The sequence below is a fragment of the Cibotium barometz genome, chromosome 57, assembly GCF_041138505.1.
Source record: "Cibotium barometz isolate CiBa-2024 chromosome 57, ASM4113850v1, whole genome shotgun sequence".
NCBI classification, from domain to species: domain Eukaryota; kingdom Viridiplantae; phylum Streptophyta; class Polypodiopsida; order Cyatheales; family Cibotiaceae; genus Cibotium; species Cibotium barometz.
In genome coordinates this window covers 30,428,531-30,454,621 of record NC_141102.1, presented here as the reverse complement: position 1 = coordinate 30,454,621, position 26,091 = coordinate 30,428,531, and the positions used below count along the sequence as shown (strand labels likewise).

The 26,091-nt window shown below is 43.3% G+C and overlaps 1 protein-coding gene across 1 annotated transcript; it reads right to left on the bottom strand.

Annotated features, from left to right (window-relative positions):
* Positions 1-2,396: 2,396 nt before the first annotated feature.
* On the bottom strand, positions 2,397-6,944 carry LOC147606653 (pentatricopeptide repeat-containing protein At2g03380, mitochondrial-like). Its single transcript, XM_086792290.1, has one exon. It carries the CDS (start codon positions 6,925-6,927, stop codon positions 3,346-3,348), a length of 3,582 nt encoding a protein of 1,193 aa, XP_086648416.1. The 5' UTR covers positions 6,928-6,944; the 3' UTR covers positions 2,397-3,345.
* Between the last annotated feature and the right edge of the window lie 19,147 nt (positions 6,945-26,091).

Sequence of the window (26,091 nt, the reverse complement as noted above, 5' to 3'; positions counted from 1 at the left end):
CATTTATTAACTAGCCTTTCTAATTCGTTCTGAAGGAACAAGGACCATTGAACGTCACTCAACATCAAAAGCCATCACCAAAGCTTGTCAATTCTCCCCACACAAAGGTCTTTAATGCGATCACGAGGACACATCGACATCAGCAAGGGGGGAATGTTAACCCATTTCTAGGGTTATCAAGAGCTACTGCCATTATCTTACATCAAGGAGTCAAGGTAGATACACATAAAGGTCATATATTCAAGATATGGATGGGCGTCCGTATGGTCCAACGAAATACTTATGACGATTTTCTCTTCAAGAACGTGTGGTAGCAAGTTAGGATGAAGACCTTTTGGTGTATCTACCTTGACTCCTTGATGTAAGATATGGATGGGCGTCCGTATGGTCCAACGAAATACTTATGACGATTTTCTCTTCAAGAACGTGTGGTAGCAAGTTAGGATGAAGTCCCAAAAGTGATGTACTTCATGGATATATTATGAGAGTAGTCATTGTAATAGCATTAGGACTCTTATGAGCCTAAAGTGACCGGCTACCAGCCACAGTTTAAGTAAGTGTGAACACTTATGGCCATGTATATAAGTGGATCTCTCATAATACAAAGGACTCTCCCATCGTGCAATAGAGTCTTGCTAATCCTCTTGTTAATCTCTCTCTAATCCATGCTAGTAAGTGTGTGTGAGTGAAGTGAGGTGAGAAGAGGAACAAGAACACCTAGTGCAATGCGGTGGTGTGACAACGCTCACGGGAGGCACAGTAGAATTGCTTCTTAAGGAGTTGTGAAGCTTGGAGACCTCAAGGGTTACGAGTTCGGCCAATGGAAAGATCCCCACAACAGTTGCGGTTCACCAGGTAATCTTCTTGTTGGATGTATTTCAAAGGGGGTTTCGGTGAGCCATAACACTAATTGCCTTATTAATAGAAGTATTTTTTTGTTATAACAAAGCAGAGAGTGATTTGACAAATAAAGCTTCAATGATTGTTGTTTGTGCTCAACAAATCCATGTATACATCCTCTATATCATGTGAGTTGAACCCATGAGCCAAGAACTAGCAAGAATGATGCAAATTTTTAAATTTTTTATCCTTTAGGGTTGAATTTTCACCTCCAAGTGGTACTCCCTTTTGATGCTTTTGATTTGATCAACAAAGCTCTCCTTTGATGTGTTGAAGCTTCTTGTGAGATGATGTACTAGCTCCAAGTTGTGTTCTTTTAAGAGAATGAACCAAAAAGTATTTGATTGTTGATTATTTGGAGCTTGGTAAAAGAGGAAAAAAACTACTTGAAAACTAATTAACAAAACTAATCATTTTGCTAATCTAACATATCATATGGTGCATAGCTACTCAAAGGATGACGAATGGCTTTGATATCAACTTGAGATTTCCATTTTAAGTTGATTAGGATTGTAGAAATGAACTAAGCACATCATCCTAGCATGCTAGAAAGCAAGAAAGAGATTAACAATAATGATAATACTAATGACAAAAATAAAGCATAATGACAAGCAAGATATTTAGCTCAAAAGTTCATATATTTGATTTAATAGATAGAGTGTCTTTTTATAAGCTTGAGTACATCTCCATTAGCAGATCCTTATGAGCTTACTTAAGCATCCCCTAATCTTTTCTAGATTTGAGCACCATCTCCCAAGCACCCATTTGGCATCTTTTTCTTTGTTGTAGGCACCTACTTTTGGCCTCCACATGGGTTGGCCAGATTTTCCTCATCCTTTGACGTCTCTTTGACCCTTTGAATCATAGTCTATGACTTATGCAACTTACAAATGTTTGAGGGTCACATACCACTCCCCCTTACAACAATCATCTTCCCCACATCACTTGCTATGATCAGATGTGTGTGGTTGCATCAGCTTGGGATGTGCTTCTCAGGCATACAATTGTGAGTAATCGGTCTTAGATGGACACACATATAAGTGGATTTTACTTGGGGTGTTTCAGCCTATCTACCAAAAGGATCAGTGATCCTTCACACAAAGCTTGCCCATCAAAAGGATTAGTGATCTTCTACATAGAATAATCAAACTACGAATTCTTTGGCAAATCATTACGATTTTCCTCATCCTTTGGGCTCCCTTTGACCCTTGAATCATAGTCCATGACTTATGAAAATCTTACAAATGTTTTAGGGTCACATACCACTCCCCCTTGCTCCAAACATTTAACCCACTCACTTGTTGTTTCAACAAATCGGATGTGTACAGTTGCAATGGCTTGGATGTGCTTCTCACGCATACAATTGTGAGTAATTGGTCTTTGGGCGGACAGACATGTAAGTGGATTTTACTTAGTGTTTGAGCTTGTCTATCAAAAGGATCAGTGATCCTCCACATAGAGCTTGTCTATCAAAAGGATCAGCGATCCTCCACATAGAATAATCACACTAGGGATTCTTTGGCAAATCATTATGACATCCATTGTTACTCTCGAATCAGAGTAAAAATAGGCAATACCTAGTGGAATCCTTGTTGAAGGAGTACAATCCTTGCATGATTGTGGAATGCTACGTGGTTCCATGGATGGCCCTAAAGCACGTGTGGCCATATTCACTTCCCAGGTTTGTCATTTTAGCGAAGGGGTCTGGCTCGTGAGGTGGGGCCTCACAGGCAGCACAAGCTCCCCCATGAGCATGGATCCGATCACTCTCCTATAGTTGTCAATCCCTCGTCTAAATGTTAGGAGTCTCGCAGTTCTGCAGGCTGTGACATCATACGTACTTTTTCTGGCTTAGGGCTGCTCCAATCATTTCCCAGATGTATCACACTCAACCAACCTACGTTTGTGTAAGTCAAAGCCGTCCAAAGATTAGGACTTTCTTCAAGACTTTCTTTCTGAATTATATCACCATCGCACTGCCTTATTCTCTGTGGAATCATCCCAGAGTGAGCCGTGTGCCTCCTCTAGCAAGAACATAGCTCAAAAATTCCATAGTTAATGGACTGTTTTCAGCTCAGGCCTTTCCTCAATGGCTTTGGCCTTGGCAGGATCCATCTTACACCCTTTTTCCTATGAAAAAATGAGAGCAGGTTGCATCTCTAATGAAAATAGTTCACTGTTCATTGTTCTACCTCTTGAAGTTGCTACAAACCCAATAAATTTTGTGACCATTTAATCCCCTTGGGTGTAATAATCAGGGCACACGCAATAACCAACTTCTCACTGTGCTCACATAACACATCTTTCATTACATCAATTGGAAATGCTGCTTAATGATACGGATCAACCCATTGATGGTGTAGTTGTTATTTATTGTGACAACATGAGCACTATACTTGCCATTTTGTGGGAAAGATCTTTAGAGTTCCAGTTTGGCAATGTCATTTATCTCCAATTAATTCCGCTAGCATCATTTTTCCAATTAAATCCGGCTTCTTCCCTGCTTGTTTTTTGCACTCTCATTGCCTCAACTTTGTTCACTTCCTCTGGCATGCTACTATCAGCTAATATATTAGACATACAAACAAAAGCTGCAGCATCCTTTTCATCCAGTCGCAGTGCATATTCAAATGCATGCCTTGCAAGCTCCACATTGCCCCACTTTCGACAAGCACCCAATAAAGTATGCCATACCACAAGAGTAGGATGGAATGGCATCTCCTTGATCATAGCTACCGCCTTGTCTAGTTGGCCTGCACGGCCAAGGATGTCAACCATGCAAGTGTGGTGCTCAAGGGTTGGAATAAGGCCATAGTCTTTGCTAATGGCCTCAAAATACATCTCGCCCATATCAACTAGACCAGTGTGGCTGCATGCAGTAAGTATACTAACGAAAGTGATCAGATTTGGCTGTTGGCCTTCTCCTCTCATTCTGTCAAAGATATGGAAAACATTGTCACTTTCTCCTACCTGGGCATATCCTGAGATTAGTGCAGTCCATGTAACTATATCTTGAACTGGAAGCTTATCAAACACTTCCTGTGCTTTTGCAAGCAAGCCACATTTAGCATACACATCAACCAAGGCATTGCCAACAACAAGATCCTGTTCCAACAACCCTTTTCTGGCAACCTTAGCATGTATTTCTTGGCCCTTGTCTGTGGCTCCTAAGCTGCCACAAGCCTTCAAGCTGCAAACAAACGTGAGAGCATCTGGGGAGACACCCTCCAATTGCATCTGTTCAAAACAGTTAAGTGCTTCCTCACCAAACCCATGTTCAGCATATCCTGCTATTAGTGCATTCCACAAGACTGCATCTTGAACTGGGTACTTGTCGAGAAGCTTGTCAAACACTTCACGTGCTTTCTCAAGCAAGCCACATTTGGCATACATATCCACAACTGCAATGCCCACTTCAAGGTCTCTTTCCAACAACCCTTTTCTGGAGATCTCAGCATGTATTTCTTGGCCCTTGTCTGTGGCTCCTATGCTTCCACAAGCTTTCAAGCTGCAAACAAATGTGACAATGTTGGGAGAGACACCCTCTAGTAGCATCTTTTCAAAACAGATCAGTGCATTCTCAGCACGCCCATGTTTTGCATATCCTGCAATTAGTACATTCCATGAGACTACATCTCGAACTGGAAGCTGGTCAAATACTTCCTGTGCTTTTGCAAGCAAGCCACATTTGGCATACATATCCACCAACGCGTTGCCAACAACGAGATCGCTTTCCAGCAACCCTTTTCTGGAAAGCTCCACATGTATTTCTTGGCCCTTGTCTAAGGCTCCTATACTGCCACAAGCTTTCAAGCTGCAAATAAATGTGACAGCATCTGGAGAAATGCCCTCCAATTGCATCAGTTTGAAACAGTTCAGTGCTTCCTCACCATGCTCATGTTTGGCATATCCTCCAATTAAAGCATTCCACGAGACTACATCTCGAACTGGAAGCCTGTCAAAGACTTCCAGTGCTTTTACAAGCAACCCACAATTGGCATACATATCAACCAATGCATTGCCAACAACATGATCTCTTTCTAACAATCCTATTGCGGACATCTTAGCATGTATTTCTCCGCCCTTGTCTGTGGCTCCTTTGTTGCCACAGGCTTTCAAGATGCAAATAAATGTGGCAGCATCTGGAGAGACACCCTCTAGATACATTTGTTCAAAACTATTTAGTGCTTCTTCACTGCGCCCTTGTTCAGCATATCCTGCAATTAGTGCATTCCACGAGACCACATCTCGGACTGGAAGCCTGTCAAACACTTCCTGTGCTTTTGCAAGCAAGCCACATTTAGCATACATATCGACCAATGCATTGCCAACAACAACATCTCTTTCCAATAGTCCTTTCCTAGAAATCTCAGCATGTATTTCTTGGCCCCTCTCTATGGCTCCTATGCTGGCACAAGCTTTCAAGCTACAAATAAATGTGACAGCATTCGGTGACACACCCTCACAATGCATCTGTTTGAAACAGTTAAGTGCTTCCTCACCATACCCATGCTTTGCATATCCTGCAATTAGTGCAGTCCACGAGATTACATCTCGAACTGGAAGCTTGTCTAGCAATTCCTTTGCTTTCCCAAGCAAGCCACAATTGGCATACATATCAATCAAGGTGCTGCCAAGTAGAACATCTCTTTCCAACAGCCCTTTTCTGGCAATCTCAGCATGTATTTCTTGGCCCTTGTCTGTAGCTCCTATGCTGCCACAAGCCTTCAAGGTGCAAACAAATGTGACCACATCTGGGGTGACACCCTCCAGTTGCATCTGTTCAAAACAGTTTAGTGACTCCTCACCTTGCCCATGTTTGGCATATCCTGCAATTAATGCATTCCAGGAGACTGCATCTCGAACTGGAAGCTTGTCAAACACTTCCTGTGCTTTTGCAAGCAAGCCACATTTGGCATACATATCAATCAATGCGTTGCCAACAGCAACATCGCTTTCTGATAACCCTTTTCGGGTAATCTCAGCATGAATTTCTAGGCCCTTCTCCCTGGCTCCTATGCTGCCACAAGCTTTCAAGCAGAAAACAAATGTAACAGCATTTGGAGAAACTCCTTCAAGCTGCATCTGTTTGAAAGAGTTCAGTGCTTCTTCACCCTGATCGTGTTTGGCGTATCCTGCAATTAGTACAGTCCACGAGACAACATCTCGAATTGAAAGCTTGTCAAACACTTCATGTGCTTTCACAAGCAAGCCACAATTGGCATACATATCGACCAAGGTGCTACCAACAACCAGGTCTGTTTCCAACCCCTTTCTGACAATCTCAGCATGTATTTCTATGCCCTTGTCTATGGCTCCTATGCTGCCACAAGCTTTCAAGCTGGAAATAAATGTGACAGCATCAGGAGAGAACCCCTCCAGTTGCATCTGTTCAAAACACTTCACTGCTTCTTCACCACATCCATGTTTGGCATATCCTGAGATTAGTGCCGTCCACGAGACTACGCCTCGAAGTGGAAGCTTATCAAAGACTTCCTGTGCTTTTGCAAGCGAGCCACATTTGGCATACATATCAACCAAAGCGCTACCAATGAAAAGATCTCTTTCCAACAACCTGGTTTTGGCAATGTCAGCATGTATTTCCCGGCCTTTTTCTATGTCTTTCAACTTTGCACAGGCCTTCAGTAAGGTCACAAAAGTGTATCCACTAGGGTGTATAGCATCCTCCTGCATTTTGTGGTACAGCATGAGAGCATGGTGTGACTTCCCACATTTTATATAACCTGTGATGAGAGAGCTCCAAGAGCACTCGTTGCAATAAACCAACCTGTCAAAGACCTGCTGAGCATCACAAATGCATCCGACATCCACTAACATGGAGACAAGGTAGCTCCCGAGTGATCTATGAGCTTCCAGCCCACTTCTGCGCATGTAGGCATGCAAGCGGAGGGCAAACCCTAGATTTTTCTCCTTTCTGCACTTTTGCAAGATGCACGTAAAGGCCTCCACCGAAGGCGGCAGTCTTCCAGCTTCCGCGGAGGCGAGTACATCCTCTAATCTGAGCATCTTCCAGCGAGAAGCACATTTTCATCAGCTTCTTCCGCGGAGGCGAGTACATCCTCTAATCTGAGCATCTTCCAGCGAGAAGCACATTTTCATCAGCTTCTTCATGGCATCAAGTATGGCTGAAGGCCTGGATTACCTTTGAATCGATGTTGGCACCAAGGTCCATATATTTCTTTGCTCTTTCGTTTGTTCAACCACCAGCGGGAGCGATCCCTGAAGAACTCCCTCCATAAAGGCCGGCTACCACCTGCTGCTGCTGCAAACCACGATGGAGGCCGATTTCCAAAAGAGGAAATTGCATCAATGCTTGCCATCTCCTCTTAGCTGGAGGAAGACAAGTTTTCTGGGTTGCAGGCTGTAGGAGGAGGAACGCAGTGGGGAAAGACTTCTGCACATTTACCTCCAGAAGCACAAGCCTCATGGCTTCGTCATATTGATCTCACTTTTCTGAAAAATCGCCCAGGAGCAGGAAAGTTTCTTCTTCCAATTTTTTTTAAAATCTATTATTACATATTAACCATGGACAACCAAGGCACAAGGAGAGCATAGAAAAAAGAAATCCTTGATTTCTAAAAAATAAATTTTGGGTTTCTAGATAATAAGTAAAAAAATCCCTTCGATTAACCTTTTGCATTCCAATTGACCCTTTGTATTCTAGTATTCTGGTTTCTATTCCTGTGTTTCGCTTCTTAATGTCTCTTACATACCATAGCAACGCGCGGGTTGAGTACTAGTAGTAGTAATTGGAGAGAAAGAAGAAATTGTAGTCCAAATAACATTTAAAAGATCCGCCTCAGTTTGAGAGGAGAAGGAAAAATTCTTCTTCCAATTTCTTTAAAAATAGTAGTCGATAAGCAAATTCTTTTTCTGCAAACTTCAATAGGGATCATGCATATTTTACTCCATAGGAATTTTTGTCACGAAAAAACCTTGTGGAAGCAAATCTTTCATAGCTGCAATCATTCGAGAACTGTTAATTTTTAAAGGTAGTAGTAATTGGATGAAAATATGAAATAGCAGTTTGAATTGAGCCCCCTCCCAAACTCCAAAGGGGGGTGAGTAAAAATCATGCCAAAAAAAACATCATCACGAGAATCGTACACACTCCACATTTGCATATGGATCGTTTGTGGTTGACTTAGTTGGCATTGCCATATAGAATCATTTGTGGCCTCCTTGGCTCGTTTGGTTGTGGTCCAGTTACTTAGGCATCAAAGTCTCTCGTTGTCTTCTAAAAAGCATCACTCTCTCTCATTCTCTCTATGTGCTTGGAATCTCTTCCTCTATATATGCTACTCGTCTCTTGAGAACGCCTTTAGAGAAAGAGATGAAATCTTCTTGCTTCCTTGCTTCCTTGTAGACATGTATACCCCTTCTATTGCTTCAAGCACCCTGATGGAGGTGAGAAGAAGGTTTAAAAAAACACAAGCAAGAGGGTAGGGAGAAGAAGGAGAGCTCATAAATATTCTATTACAAAGGAATGAATGTGTATACTATTACAACGAGAGCTCATAAATATTATATTACAAGGGTATTACAAGGGAATGAATGTTTATTCCTCAATGTTATATACAAATGACTAGCTTTCACAGTAGGCCAGTTAAAACTTACAAATAAGCTTAGATTAGAGATAATGACCCAAGATTGAGTGGTTGGCTTATACACGAGAAGTCTAGCAACAACAGTAATATGGACTTAAGGTTCCAAAGCTAGTTAAAAAAAGCACATGAAAAACACCAAAAAAAAACACAAAAGGAAGCACAACTGAAGTATCCAATCAAAGTGTGGACTCTAAAGCCTATAGTAGAAGCACTCAAAGCACATTAAAAACGCACAAGGAAGCATACCTAAAGTGATCCAAATGCACCAGCATCAGAATCAATTAGGATACAATTGAAGAAGACTATAGTGGATCCATTCAATGAGTGCCATGTGGCCCAAACTACTATAAATAGTGCTCATCCTTCATTAGGAAGGGTTTTGATTCTTTAGATTCTGAGTATGTATTTTCTTGAATACATTGTGATTATAGAACCTTGTAAGAAAAAGCAAGCATTAGCTGCAAGCCACTTTACATGTAATTCATCGTAACATAATACAAAGTATATTCACAATGCCTTCTTTACTCATGGTTAGCCTTTATGTTGGTGATCCTGAGCAAGAACTTGTTTGATTGAGCAAGAATATGTCTGATTAAGCAAGAATGAGAGTGAGAGTCAAGAGCAAGAATATATATGATTAAGCAAGAATGAGAGTGAGAGTCAAGAGCAAAGAGTGAGTCTATTTCAAAGAGAGTAGGAGAATTACCAAGAATGAGGAATAAGGTAAAGATATAATTGCCAATCTTCAAGGAGATAAGAAGTATCCAAGTATGCAAGCCTTTAGGTGGGAAAGGTTGAAGAAAGTCACCATGGATACCTCAATGACTAATTTCTAAAAACCCTATAGGGTTAAGCTCAGAAGTGGTATTATCAATACTTTCCTGAGAGAATTCCTAGTTATGAGAAAATGAAGGAAAGAAGCCGATTCTACCACTCGACAAGAAGCTTGGAGGATCTGGTAGAAAGGGCTTTGAAAGTGGAAGTCAAAAAACCAAGAGAAGAAAGAAGAGCAGATACTTTGACAGCAGCAAGTCTTCTAGCTCCAAGAGCAGCTCAGAAAAAAGACTTGCGAGGAAGAATTTAGATACAAGAGAGCAAGTCGTCTAGCTCCAATAGCAGCTCAAAAAGACCTTGTGAGGAAAACTTTAGATACAAGGAAGAAAAAGGGAAAAAGACATGAACCTTGGAAAGCGAGAAAAGTGATGCAGCATATAATAAGAAAGGGAAAAATAAGACCAAAGATTTAGAGAAGAAACTTGATAGCATCATGAAGAAGTTGGTAGGAACTCATGCACAAAAAAAGCAAATCAAGTGAGAAGTGATAAATGACCAGTCATACAATAGAAGAATGCAAGTGGTGCGACTACTGTGGGAAAAGAGCAAATCCACCAAGAAGTGCTAAATGACCAGCCATACAACAAAAGAATGCACGCGGTGAGACTATAACCGCATGTGGGAAGAGAGCAGAATGTTTGATGCAAGAATGGTCACGAGAGATATGGCTCCTACTGCACCAACATGGCAAGGCATTCTGAGCTACAAAGGAAGGGGACAGGCACGGGGAACGTTATCTTGATTCACATTCGATGATTAGAAGTGTCATAATTGCATGTGGGAACATAGGAGAATGTTATGTAAGAATGGTGGCAAGATGGCACGGCATTTCGATCTACAAATGGAGGGGACACGTGCAAGGGCAAGGCTATCTTTCTTCACATGTGCCAAGGAATGCCAATTTGTACTCAATTGCCCCCAGAAGCCTGCAATTAGTGCAAAAGAACCCAAAGTCCGCCTAGTTCTCAAAGAATTTCTAGAGGTGGAAGCTTGAGTGGTTATGAGGACATAGAAAACAAGGAGAAGCAATAGCACCATTAGAATAATGGGAACCAATCAAGGAAAAAGTTTACCGAGATGGTCTAAGGAGAAGAAAGAGGCAACAAAAATCACAAAACAACTACAAAAGGTAAAAGGGGCGACGAAAATGCCAAGAAAAGAGGCACATTATGAGGATAGGGTGGTGATGGACAAAGCACTTGCACTCTAGGGAGAATGCTCCAAAAGTGGGCAAGTTCTTGAAAAAAGATTCAAGCAAAAGCTGAGACCAAATTTAAAAGGATAAACAAAAAGAAGAGAAAAGAAAAGCAAAAGAGAACGGGGTGGCGATGGACAAAGCAAGGGAGAATGCTCAAAAGTGGGAAAAGATTCAATCAAAAGCTAGGGAAGACCAAATTTAGAAGGATGAACAAAAAGAAGAAAAAAGAAAAGCATAAGAGACCAATCAAGAAAGGGTCAAAGTATTGAAGACAAGCAAAGATGAGGTAGTAAAAGACAAGCAAAGGTGAGGCAGTAAAAGACAAGCAAAGGTGAGGTAGTAAAAGAAAAGTGGAGAGAACATAAATGTGGACACCAAAACTAACAATTGAGACAAGGTGTCACAAGGAATTAAGTCAAGCAAAGGAATAAGAAAGAAGTGAGGAAAATCACAAAGGTAAAGAAAATAATAATGAAGGAGATTGATCAAACTTGGAAATCAAAAAGTAGAAGAAAATAATGAAAAGCAAAAAATTAAGGAAGAACGATAAAAAAGGGGGCAACATCAGAAGAACAAAAAGCAAGAATTGAAGGAAGAGTAATTAGAAAGAGTCAGAAAGGGTAGCAAAAGGTAGAGTATACCACCTTAGCTAAAAGGGGCGCAGAGAAATAGAAGCTTGAGAAGGGAAAGTTTAAAAAATCTAGGGAGCTTTGAACTAAGCAAGAAGCCAACAAAAAATTCAACTCCAAAAGAGACCTAAGGAGTCGGAGGGTACAAGTAAAAGAATGGCACCTAAGGCTCAAAATAATCAAGATAAATAAAATAGTTAGTGACACCCAGACAAAAGTTGCCTAGAAAAAGGTGAGGGTAAAGCTATACCAGAAAAGGCTGATAAAACAAGGGAAGAGTGGGAACATTTCAAATATCTCAAGTTAACCATTGGACGACTAATTCAAATGCGGCCAAAGTTATCTGTAACCATTGGACAACTAATTTGAATAGTGCCAAGTTGTCTGGATTACTTACAAGAGAAAGGAGATTTAATTGGAAAAGCTAGCAAGCTATGAAGAGACAAGGGTAAGGCAAAGGAGCACGAGAGGGAACTACCAAAGGTTGTCAAGGTGTTCTCCACAACAAAGCCCACCACCAATGAGCCACCAATCCATGGAAAAATAGTCCTAATAGTAGCGGTGAAATGCAATGCCCACCAATCCATGACAAAATAGTCCTAACAATAGCCGTAAAATGCAAACAAATCAAAATAGAAGGATATTATCATTAATGGAGGGGTGTGTGTCAACATCATGATTGAAAAAACTCAGGGGAAGCTGAAGAAGTTAAGTTGAAGGGAGCTCCCTTTTGAGTAACAATGGCAAATCAAAGAACACTGCGGCCCTTGGAAATGATTGATCAGGTGTGGATTAACATAGAAGAAGTGGAAATCAAAGAAACATTCATCATTTTCAATGTTTGAATAACATACCCTATGCTATTGGGAATACCATGGCTTTTAACATCTAAAATAGTACATTGAGACTCCGAGCCCAATAAAGAACAATCATAATATCCATGAATCTACCAAAAATGGACAGGGATATCAGAATGAAAGTGACCTACACAAGGTATGAAATTAAAGAAAGATTGTAGATGACTCCGCCGGTCCTCGCTATAGGGAACTCGAGGACTACCAACACAAACACTAGGGTTGGGGAAAAGGGAGCATGGATCCTCTAAGGGAAGTATACCCACCAAGGATAAGTCAATCTCACTGGCTAGACATGCAAGACCTATGCTCTACACTGTCTACCATGCTCTTTTACCACCACCTAGCACCGCAGAGTATCCCTACTACTACAGGCCTCTCACTCACACCACACCCACCACTGACCACTCACTCACCTCGCTCACACAGAGAGATAGATAAAAAACCACAAGAGTGCAACACTGTATACCAAACTATAGACAAGAATGATATAAGAGAGACTGTGCTCCAACATAGAGAATGTCATACACCAGAGCCTGTGCTCTCCACCGAATGTGCTAGAGTGAAGGTGACATAAGAGAGAGTGTCCTCGATTGCCAGAATGTGCTACAAGAGAGTCCCTGCTGCCAAGAGAGTGCTACCCTTATCTCCTCCTTGGGTGTCCTCCTCCTTGAGTGTCCTCCTCCTCGAAGTCCCAACCCTCATCATGTAGTGTAGAGGGAAGATCTTTCGTTGGGAGAGAAGGGAAGATCTTCCGTTGGGAGAGAAGGGAGATGGTGTGCTCAAGAGGATCTTGAAGAGGATCTCGCCCTTCCTTGGGAAAGGCAGAGGGGTGTTGCCTCCATGAGTGGCGGGACAGTCGGAGATGTCGAAAAGGGAACCGGCAGTCAGAGATGTCAGAGGGGCACCGGCGGTGACGGCGGTCGAAGCCATGGGAGGGTACCGGCGGTCAGAGCCGTCGGAGGGCGGTGATGGCAGTCGTTAGCGGTCAGAGGTAATGGTGGGAGGCTTCTAAGAGCTCTTAGGCACTTCGTCCAACAAGCCATTTCTGAGAGATCCTGGGTACTTCCTCTAGCAAGCCATCATTACCTGTATTACGATTGTCGTCCCTCGGGCAAAGCATCCGGCAAGAAGGTTAACACCAACAAAAGCACAAAACCAATCTAAACAATAATCACTAGCCACTTCATCTGGGCAAAACTTCCGACATGAAGTCCAGGCATACAAAATAAAAAAAATGAAACCTGGCCATGGCCAGTACATAAAAGATCAGCTTCTAAACAACAAAAAAGATCTTCTTCTCCCAATCATTATTAGCATGTGCCAAAGCAGCCTCCAACAGAACTTTTGCTTTAGTGTAAGACTGCTCATAAACTACCACGGAGATGTCCATACCAAGGGCTCTACAGCCAAAGAGAAGAGCTGCACAAGCACATGCCGTGTTATGGTATTGCATAACAATGAAAAAAGGATTGTGCCCTTGTGAGTTTCTCTGCACCCCATGTTAGAATCTATGTTACACATTCATTTGACCCACCTCATGCCGCAACATGCAAAGGCGTGCTCCCAAATCTGAGGTTGCTTTAAGATTATCTTTAAGATTATCTGAAGGCGGTGGAGGTTCCCACTGTGTGTAGCATAGTGCCTGCAAGTCCTCCCACGGGATGCATCAAATATGAGGACATTTACTCCCCCTTCCACCACAACTCAATGCAAGCTACTCTTCCAAGCTTGCAAGCAAACATGAGAGGCATCTGTCTATGATGATTCATTGCATTCAATGACACACCCTTCTCTCCAACAACAATAAAAGTACCTCAGATTGGCCATGGTTGGTCGGTGGGGTGGGGGGAGAGAGGGGTGAGAGGGAAAGTCAGTGGGGTGAGGGAAAGAGAGGGGTGAGAGGGTGGTCGGTGGAGGGGGAAAGAGAGAGAGAGAGAAGTTTTGCGTTTTTTGGGTTTCTTTTTCTCTCTCCCTCTCTTGTAATGGACAAAAAATACTAAGGGGGAATTGGGTTTTTTTTTTGGTATTTAGAAAAATACTAAGGAGGGATTTTTTTTTGGAAAAAAATACTAGGGGGATTTTATTTATTTATTTTTTTGTTTGATCTCGAGGAGAAGGGGGGGGGGGTTGGGTTGGTTCAAGGGGAGAAGTGAGAGGGGAGGAGGAAAGGGTTGGTCAATGAGGAGGGCCGAGGAAAGAAGTGAGAGGGGAGGGGGAAAGGTGATCAGCGGAGATTGAGACCACCAGGTAACCCATGAGAGAAAAAGAAAGGAGAAAAAGAAAAACTCAAGGAAAACCAATAAAGTGGTAAAGAAGATTTTAAAAATATATAAAATATGTACAACCCATGTCATCCCACGAGCGCTTGCCGGCTTACCACACCTGAGGAGGCCAATACTTCTTCAACCTAGAGCCGTTCACAACCGGAAGGGAGGCACCTTGGAGAGTTTCTAGTTGCATTGCACCCATGGGCAAGATCTCCACTACCCAAAAGGGACCCTGCCAAGCATACACCAACTTTCGAGCCTTTTTTTAATAGAATTGTATACCAAAGCCAAGTCACCTTCAGAGAATTGGGGAAGTCTCAAGTGTCGATCATGCCATGCTTTACGTCGAGGTTGCTCCACCTCTGTGGCCCTTCGAGTGAGTTGGTAGGTCTCTTCCAAGACTTTGAGCTACTCCTGCCAAGCAGAGTATGCAGGGTGATAGGTGGGGGGCCCTAGGTTGCCCCACTCTGGATGATCCTGCATTAAATTCAAAAGGTAATACAACCTTTAGCCCAAAAGCAAGTTGGAATGGAGTGTGCGAGATGGTTGCCTTGTAAGTTGTGCGATAGGCCCACAATACACCCAAGAGGGCTTGATCCCATTGGTGAGAGTGCTCCATGGCTACCCATAAAACAGGGACTTGAACAAGACCTTGTTGGTGCTCTCCAGTTGTCCGTTAGCCCTGGGGTAGTAAGCACAGGACCTCCGATTGAAGATTTGATAACGTGCTAGCAAGGTCTCTATGACTTCATTCACAAAATGTTTCCCTCTGTCCACTGACGATATCTGGTCTGGATCTAGTCCTTTGACATATGTCGCATTGTTGCACCCACTTTTGGCAGTAAGAGAACAGGAAGGGCCACCATAGACCAGACTGCATGGATTCTGGATAGATGATCAGCCATGACATGGTCCTTCCTTAAGCAGACCATAATCTTAAAGTCAAATTCTTGAAAGAGAAGGATCCATCTCTAGATCCTACTACCGGCCACCTGGGCTTTATTCAACAAATACTTCAGGGCTTTATTTTTTGAAATGAGTGTACTATGGCCAAACCCTCCCACTCTGTGGTGGATTAGTTTCTCTCGGCTTGACTGAGCTGCCTACTTGCATAGTGAATATGCCTATCCATCTTCACTTCTACATCTGGCTGCACTAGCACTGCTCCTACTGCTATTGCATTGGCATCCGTGTGCACATGGAAGATCAATTCCCAATTCGAGTTGATGAGTAGCGGAGCGTGCACCAACATGTGCTTGAGAAAAGTGAAGGCTCTCGCTTGATCGGGGCCCCAATGGAAGGGATCATCCAAGTGGAGCAAGCGGTTGAGTGGAAAACAAATATTTACATACATGCGAACGAACCGGCGCATTGGTAGCCTATATGCCTGAGCAATTCCTGCATGCCTTTAGGATTGGACAGAGGGATTAATATGAGAATAACAATGATCTTGTCAGGATCCGGAGAAAGACCATCGGCTGAGGTGATGTGGCCCAGCAAGGTATCATGACCCACAAGGAAGTGGCACTTAAAGGGGTTAGGGCGGACACCGGATACCTTGCACTTCACAAACACCAAAGTGAGTTGAGGTAGGTGTTCCTCTAGAACCACCACCTTTAGCATGCCTTTTTTCCCACTGAAGTTAGAGGTCATCCAAAAAGATGCATAAGAATTCATTCAAATACTCTTGGAAAATCTTGGTGGCGGTCCTTTTTTTGGAAGGAGGCTAGGGCATTGCAAAGACCAAAGGGCATCATCTTGTAGGCATATGTTTCCCACTGTGTGACAAATGTTGTCTTGAGCTCATCCTTCTCATCGATCACTATCTAGTTGTAGCCGCTGAACCCACCCATGAAGGAATAGAGCACATGGCCGGCCACATCTTCCAGAACCCGCTCTATGAAGGGTAAGGGAAACCCATCTTTGATTGTGCACTAATTGAGGGGTCTGAAGTATACACATATCCTGATATTGTTGGTCTTCTTTTAGGGAATCACCACTATAGGTGACAACCACTCCATGTGCTTAATGAGAACAATGATACCGGCCTCTTCCATCTTGTCCAGCTCTTTCTTCACTACTTCTAAATATTTTGGGTTCATGCAGTAAATGCCCTTCCTAACTAGCTGACTGCCTTCTTTTAGTAGAATTCTATGAGTGCAAATGGTTGGGTCTATCCCTGGGAGATCCCTGTAAGTCCATGGTCTCTTTGAAAAACTTGGTGATTCTCTGAAGAGTGGAAGGGTCCTCCCAAACCCAAGCTGCCACCAAGATGGGGCGTGGCTCCTCTATTGTGCCCAGGTTTAGCTCTCTCACCTCCTCATGGTAAGTGGTGGGTGGAAGAGGAGCAGTGCCGAGCGTGGCTTGATGGAGAGATAAGGGGTCATGGGCTGGGGTGATGTCCAGAGGGAAGTCACCACCAATACGTTCCTCTATCCATCCCTAGTCTTGAGGTGCTATGCCCGCCGCTCCTTTGCGAGTGCGTCTAGGAGGGGTTATAGGTGCCTGAGACGACTCCTCTTGAGATAGGTGCCTGAGACGACTCCTCTTGAGATACCTTCTTTCTAGGTTGTCCAACAAAACTCTGGTTCCCCTAGACCTATGACCTCTATTGCTTCATGTTGGGATATTGGTGCAGAGGAAGAGGCCAGAGTGAGCAAGAATCCTGTCCAATCCTAAAATATTGTGTCTTCTAAGAGCTCTTCTTCTTTGGGACACCTCTTGAATGGGGTCTTGGTCCATCTCCACTATGTCCACCATATTGTATTGGAACCCCTCATAGGAATTTAACCAATTCCATAGAGGTTCTGCCGCCTCTCCTTAGCCAAATGGATCCGAAGCCTCATCCACTCGTAATCCTTGCCATTCCTCCTACTCTTCCTTGTCACTGGGTCCTTCCTCCCAAATGGGAATCATGTCACTCTCATCGGGGCCTTTTTCCAAGAACAAGGTCACCATCCCCCCCGGGTTAGGGATACGCAAGTTGTCTCGGCCCCAATCATGGATCACCTGAGTTGCCCTCAACCAAGGCCTTCCGATGAGCAAGATGTAGGCCCCTCTAGCTGGTGGGAGGTCTAACACCACAAAATTCATTTCAAATACTAATCCCTCAAAAGTGATTAGAACTTGCTTGACTAGTCCCGGCATCACTTCTCATTGGTCCGCTACTTGGATGGCAAAGGGAGCTGGCTCGATAATTCGGAGACCCAAGACTTGCCTAGTAGCTTCAGGCATGATGTTAACACCAGAACCACCATCCACAAAATGGCCCGTACAATTTGAGTTCCTCCCACGGAGACTGTCACCCTTGGGCTTTGGTGATCGGCCACTCTTGCGGTAGTGAGGCATACCCACTAACCTGGGCCATCTCCCACTACTACTAGATGTGGCTTCACCCCCCTAGTTAGTGGGTATGCCTCACTCCTGCGGTAGTGAGGCATACCCACTAACCTGGGCCATCTCCCACTACTACTAGATGTGGCTTCACCCCCCTAGTTACCTTCGAATCCATCCAATGCTAGACCAAGCCTAGCAGTTGCTCGCCCATTTCCTAGCTCAAACCACATAATTGAGAAAGGCTGATTTCCACCTTTGCCTTTGCCAACACTTCCTCCCAACGTATATTACTAACCTTGGGATGGGTAGACTCCTCACTCGCCTTTGATGGTGGTTGGGGGAATGACCAAGGTAGGCGCCGCTTCCTTCCCCATGGGTGGTGTTTGAGTGAATTCCTCCACAGCCTCCTTATAAGCTTGTTCCATAATCGATGGGTAAGCCGCACCCTCAAGAGGAGGAGTTAGTGTCTTTGGGGCTCCTTTGGGACTAGGTACAGCCACCCCACTATTGGAGTGCCAGCAGTGGGAGATGGCACCACTGCCACTATTCGAGTGTGAGCCTTGGGAGATGGCACCACTACTTCCACCATGTTAACTAGTGGGGTTCTACGACAATCCCAAGTGTAGTGGTCTTGGCTCTCCGGGCAATGGAGGCATGGGGGAGAGCCCTTTGATATAGTGCATTGAGCTTGCATGTGGCCGCTCCCCCCACAACGGTAGCATATGAGGGGTCGGGTGGGGTTGTTGGGAGGACATCGATTGGCAATCGTATGGGCCTGGACCTATACGTGTTGTTAGCGGCTGGAAGTACTGGAGGAGTCTCCACATAGAACACCGAGGCTGGGTACTCCATAGGCATTACCGCATATCAATGCCATAAGTTAGACAAAAGGGACTATATCCCGTCACTACCCTATACAATGTACGATAGGCCGATAGTGCTACAGTCAACTTTTGCTCCCAATCTGTTTGATTGGCCTCTAAAGCCTTGGTCAAGATAGCACATAGAATCTTGTTAGTGCTCTCAGCTTGGCCATTTGCCTGTGGATAGTAAGGTGATGATTTACGATGTACCACAAGGAATCTTGTGAGTAAATTTTCAATCATCTCATTGAGGAAATGCAAACCCCGGTCATTGGCTAATTCTAGCGGGTAGCCAAATGTGGAAATGATTTGTTCATACACAAGAACTTAATCGTAGTTTGAGCATCAACATTTTTAGAGGCTCTCGCCCCTCTGGTCACTTGGTGAAATAATATGTGGCCATGATCACATATCGAGCTTGTGAGATGGATGCACTGCGAGACTAATGGGTCCAACAAAATCAATGCCCTATTTCTTAAAAGGTTGTCTCACAATTACAGGGGTAAGTGGCATCCTATCTTTTTTGTTACAGAATGGAAAATTGTTGATATTCTTCACATCTCTTTACAAATTCTATGGCATCACTGAACAACATGAAAAGATGCAGAGGAGAAGAGAGCTTGAGCTCTTGCAAGCACACACACACTCACACAAACCCTAGAAGAGAACACACAAGGTGAGAGGCTGAAAATTCTTCTTCTTCTTCACGCAACAAAAGAGGTCTACAAAGAAGATAAAGTGACTATAACTCACATAATAGAGTATATATAAGCGGTCCATAATGTGAAAATGCTAAGTGGAGTGGGTAGGTGTGGACTAGTTGTTGTAGTCCAACTGTAGAATCTCTGGCGAAGATATATCGGTGTGCCAGCTACCAAACCCGCCAGTGATGTAAATGTCGAACGGTCATGCATGCGCCTCATGAGTGTCAGCTCATGTTGATCTTGACATTTCAACACTCTCCCTCAAGCTCAACTCTAGCTCATGAACTCCAAGCATATCTTGAAATCTGCAAAGCTTCTCATCTCCCAAGGCCTTCGATGTTAGTGACCTGATCCTGTATGCTGACATAGGCCAAGTCAATGTCGCCTGCCAAGACTCTTTCCCTAATGAAGTGGTAATGTACCTCAATGTGTTTCATCCGCGCATGGAAAACTGGGTTCCTGGTGGCCAACTGTATACTACTAAGATTGTCACAATATATGATAACCTTTCTCTCCACATGCAACCCCAAATCAACAAAGTAGCTTGCATAACCAAGCTACCTCACATGCTGCCACTGTAGTTCCTCTATACTTTGCCTCTATACTCGACAAGGCAACCGTGGGCTGCTTCTTTCTGTTCCATGTCACAGCATCACTCCCCAATGAAAACATAAATCCACTAGTAGATCTCCTGTCTGAGACGCTACCTGCTCAATCTGCATCTGTGTACCCATATAGCTCCAATGGCACCTGCTGCATAAACAATGCATAATCAACAGTGGCCATCAAATAGTGAAGTGTGTGTTGCACATTGTCAAGATGTGGTTTGTGCGGAACTTGCATAAATTGGCTCTCTAAGCCAACAATGTAACTCAAATCTATCTTGTTGATCGTGACATAGATCAAAATCCCCACAATCTTCCTGTACATAGTGGGATCCTCCAACACATAACATGCATCCACACTAAGCTTGCCATTTTGATCTAGTGGCACTGAGATTTACTTACAATTAGCCATCTCGTACTTGGACAACATGTCCAATACATAATACTGTCTCTGTGATAGCCAAATACCATCAGGTGTGCGAATGACCTCAATTCCTAAAAAGTAGCGCAGATCTCCCAAATCCTTCATCTCTCAAACTTCCTTTTGAGAAGACTTTTCACATGCTCAATCTCATCCAAGTTGTCACCCCTAACAATAAGATCATCTACATAGATGTGATGATCACAATACCCTTATCACTCTTGCGCACATACAAAGAGTGATTTGCATCTGCCATATGAAAACCAATAGTGACAAGATACTCAAAAATATTGTCATGCCATGCTCGTGGAGCTTGCTTCAGACCATACAAACCCTTATGAAGCTTACATATATACTCTTAGTGACGTGTATCCTCAAAACCAGGTGGCTAATCCATATACACTTCTTCTTGCAAGTCACCATGTAACACCAGCCTTTAGCTGCAGCCACCACAATCACAACTCTCACAGTTGCCATCTTTGCAACTGAGGAAAATGTCTCCTCATAATCAATCTCATGTGTTTGCGCATATCCTTTGGCTACCAATCTAGCCTTGTACTTGCTTATGCTACCATCACTGTTATGTTTCACCTTATACACCCACTTACAACCAATAGCTTTCTTACCTTCAAGCAATGGCACCAAATACCAAGTCTCATTTCCATTTAATGCATCCATGTCCTCATCCTCCATAGCTTTCTCCCAACACACATTTCCAATAGCCTCTTCAAAATATGTGGGTTCTATAACCTGCATAGTTTTTGCCATATAAGCATAGTGATGTGCCACATAACCATCATAAGTCAACCCCTCTGCACAGGGTTTTTCACTCTTCCAGATCTTTGTAACTTTGCATTCATGGCTTCCATAGCCTTCTTCACACTAGGTGTCCTCATTGTTAGAATCTGAAAAGATGCAGGGAGGAAGAGAGCTTGAGCTCTTTCAAGCACACACACAATCACAAAACCCTAATAGAGAACACACAAGGTGAGAGGCTGAATATCTTCTTCTTCTTCTCTCAACACTCAACAACCATATACAAGATAAGAGTACACATAATATGAAAGGTACTCAACCAATACATTCTCTATAGTGTGAACCCAACTAAATGAGCTGGCGCTATAACTATGCCAGTCTCTAGAATGGCTGTCACATAGCCTGTCATCCCACTGGCCGCATATCACCCAAGATCTCACCAACCATGCCAGTGGTGTAAGTGTGGGGCCTATCCCCCAGGCGGGTCATCAGTGTCCACCGCCTCACTAGACGAGCTCGATATCTCAACACTCCACCAGGCGTCCTCTGCACTTCCCGCTGTCTGTCGCCAGCTCTCCCACACACGAGCTTCACCAACGCTGGCCTCTGCAGCAACTCCACCTCTTCTCGTCGGCTTTCTGCAACCACAGCAGCGCCACACACTTTTAGAAGCCTCTCCCCGCGTGATTCCCAGCTGGCTCCTCGACCTTCTCTGCTCTCTCTACAGCGCCTCAACAAGCCACCTTCTCACGACCCCGGGCTTTTTCTTCGAAGTGGCAAACTCGAATCACCAGTCGGCTCTTTTTTCTTCTCTGCGCCTGCAGAACTCCTCCCTCCTTTTGCACACTCACCACCAGCCTTCAAGCGGCCACCTTCCCCTTCTCGCATCTTCACCAGCTAGTTGGCAGCCCATAAGGCCTTCCATGTGGCCTCCTACAAACTGGCCATGTGCATCATATATTTTTTTATTTTTTTTAAAAGCCTCAAAGCCACAAAATAATGGCCACCCACTAATGCTAAAAGACTCTCCTTCTCCTTTCTTCGGATCATCATGCCGTGCCCATAACTTTCCAATACTAGAGCTGCCCCCGGCCTCCGTCTCAGCTGCATCTACTTACCAAATCCGATAATTGCCAGTCGGTGCCCTGCTTTTAGCAACAATCCGCACACCACACCGTTGCTATAAAACTTTCAAATCCCAGCGTTTGCTCCCAAAAAAAGACACGTGCATATACCGACTCACTGTAAAACCACCCGACCTGTACATTTCCCAGGGCATTCAGGGCAAAGTTTTATCGCACACCACGCATCCCATATGTACACGGACTCAAAACACCTTTACAAAAAAATACCTGACATACTTTGCCCAACCCCCAGCCTGCTGAATCATTCATGATCAGCAGTAAAAAGCATTTCAAGACCTAAATCCATATCCAAAAACTGCCCTTCATCTGGAATTACATCTTCAGACACTGCATCCTGCACAATCACCATCAAACGTGCATAATACTTCTTCAACCTGTATCCATTTACCCTGGAATCATGTAAAGTCCCATCTAAATCTGCCAATTGATAGGTACCATTTGCAAATCCTTGCATCACCAAGAAAGGTCCCTCCCACTTAATTTGGAATTTCTTATGAAAGGAATTATCCAGCCTGCTATTATAACATAATACCAAATCATCCTTCATAATTCCTTTGCTTTTAATTTTCTTGTTGAACTTCTCCAACGTCCTTGCCTGCATGTTTTCATAATGCTTCAAAGCATTATCCCTGTCTAGTTGTGCTTCTTGTAAATATAACAGCCGCTCTTTAAGGGCATCTTTAGGCTCTTCCAAAAGCTTTTCCAACATTTTCACAGCTGGTATCTCCACCTCAATAGGTAATAAGGCTTCTTTCCCATAAACAAGATGAAACGGAGTGAAACCCGTACCAGTCTTAATTGCTGTCTTGTATGCCCACAAGGCAGTAGGCAACTCCAGATCCCAATTCTTGCCTTGTTGCTCTGTCACCTTAGATAAAATCTTGATCAATTCACCATTGAAACGCTCATTCAGGCCATTACACTGTGGATAGTAAGGTAACTGCGACTGATCTTCATCTTTGTACATAAATAGTCCATAAGCTCTGCTCTGAAACCTGGACCCTGATCAGAAAGCAATTCCAATGGCACACCAAACTTACAACAAATATCCTGATATACAAATTTTGCCACCTCCTTATCAGTAAGTTGTTGCACTGCCTTTGCTTCCGCCCATCTAGAAAGGTAATCAACTGCAGTCAAGATGTAGCACTTCCCTCGGCTAGTAATAGGCAATGGTCCAACAGCATCAATTCCCCATTTTTCAAAAACATCATAAGCAAGAATTGTCTTCCTCATTTCAGGCCTTAATATCCGTCTACTGTGAGCTTGGCATTGTTTGCATGACCTGCACCAATGATTAACATCCTTATGTACACTTGGCCATACATAACCTTCCTGCAATACCTTATGCAAGGTAATCTTTGAGGCAAAATGTCCACCGCATGCTCCTTCATGGTTTTCCTTAAGAATTTTGTAGATTTCTTCCTTCCAAGGTACCCGTCGCATTATCAAGTCAATCCCCTTCAAATACAAAGCATCACCAACCATCACATACCTTGCAGCTTTCCTGATGAAACCATATTTTTTTGATTTTTCAATACCATTAGGAATCATCCCTGTTAACAAAAACTCCTCAACATCCTGTAAATTCTCCCTGCCACAATAAAATGATGCATGAGCTTTAAGAACAAAAACTTCACCAATCATTCCCTGGGCTGCTTCATGAGCCTCCTCATTATGGCCTCGATCCACATGTTTAAGACTCCAAGCTTCAAATTCCTTCAACAAACCTTTAATCTTAAAACACATTTCTTTGAGTAACATATTCTTTGACTTCCAAACTCCCAATACCTGTTTTACCACAAGCAATGCATCTCCTCGACGAATGCGAATCCTGTGTACACCATGCTTCAAACATATTTGCAATCCAACTTCCAAAGTCAGATACTCCGCTTCATTGTTGCTATGTGCATCCACCTTAACACCCTTTTTAAAAACAAGACAACCCTGTGGATCATAAAGCACCAAACCTCCTGAGGCTGCATCATGGCTTTTCCTGTAAGAACCATCAAAATATAATAAATGTGCATTCACCAATTCAGCCGCATCCTCAACTGGCTTCTTGATGGTTTCCTCCTTTATAAGAAGAGGACTCTCCTTATATGTCAGTAGATCAGCTAAGGTAGCCCTGGTACTCTCTTCCACCAAGAATGAGAAAGTAAACTCCTGCAACTCAATCACCCACTTCATTATAGCCTTAGATAAATTTGTGCCATTTATCAACTGAGGCAAAAAAGTGTAGCTCGTCAAAAACACAAAGGGGCGAGGCAACAAGTAATGGCGGAACCGCCGACATGCATACATCACACTAACCATAACAAGTTCCACTTCTGATAACAACCTTTCTCTGGCAAGTTTCACTCTGCTAGCACAGTAGACTGGTTGCATATAATGTGATTCTTTCCCCTTTTGTAACAACATAGCTCCAATAGCATCTTCACCTACTGAAGGATTGACATAAAATACCTGTTCCCAATTAGGCGCCTGCATTGTAGGAATAGCCCCCAACACCTCTTTCACTTTTTGGAAAACTACCTCACACTCCTCCGTCCAATGCAAAGGATCATGCTTTGCTGCTTGTTGCAAAGAATATAACAACTGTGAAGATAGAGAGATGAATCGAGCCATATACTTCACCTTTTGCACAAAAGTAGCCAGTTGCCTTGTATTCTTTGGTGTAGGAAGAAGAAGAAGAGACTTGACTTTATCAGGATCTGGATCAATACCATTCTCTGAAATAACATGGCCCAAGAGCTTCACCCTCGGTTGAGCCAAAAAACACTTTTTTGGATTTAATTGACCACCACACTCATCATAACGTTGAAAAACTGTAGCCAGCTTATCACAATGCTCTTGCCTGGAGCTGTATATACAAAAATCATCAATAAAATCCTTCACAAATTTGTTCAAAAAAGGAGAAAATACCCAATTTTCTCTTCTCTGATAGTAGGCTGGTCCATTCATCAATCCAAAAGGAAGAACTTTGTAGCAGAAACACCCCCACGGTGTAATGAAAGTCGTCTTGCACTGATCTTCTTCTGCAATCTTTAACTGGAAATAACCTGAATACCCATCACAAACACTATACCTTTCATATCCAGCTACAGTATCCAAGATCTTATCCAAAAAAGGTAGGGGGTAAGAATCCTTCTTTGCAGCAGCATTCAAAGGCTTGAAATCCACACATATATGCCACCTGCCATCCTTCTTTGGACTCACCACTGTAGGACTTACCCACTCAGCTGTATCCACTCTGGTGTAATGAAACCTGCACTCAATAGCTTATCAACTTCCTCTCTCAGGGCCTGCATTTGTTCTCGTCCCATCCTGCGAAGCTTCTGCCTAACTGTTTTTACACCTTCTTTCAATTCAATCCTCAAATCTGGCCCTTTAAATCCTCGAATCTCCGTATAAGAAGTGATGAACAATTCTGGAAAATGAGACAGCATATTAACATCTCTAACCTTTTCTCCACTCGAGAGATCCGGACTCAGCATTCCTTCAATCAGCTCCTGCTTCTTCTTCACTTCTATCTTTGGTTGCAATAACTCCTTGATCACTTCATATGACCCCATAGTATCTTCTCCCTCAGCACCCACTTTATGCACTTCTTTATCTTCATTACCTTGTTGCTCTGATATTAGGAAAGCCACATCTGCCTCTTCTCCACTAGAAGCAGTGGTCAATGAATCCATCTTTGATTCAGAAGTAGTGGTGGTAGTTTCCTCTTCACTCGAATCCTGTGGCCTCTCCCACACATCATTCAAAGATCTCCTACTATGCATCTCAAAAGATTTTTTATTACCCTGCTTATTATGCAAAGAAATGGTCCCATACCTCCAGTCCTGTACTGCACCCACCACTCGCAACCAGGGTCGTCCAAGAATAATTGGAAAAGCACCAAGACCCGCAGGCATCACATGAAAATCTACAGTAGCTTTGACATTA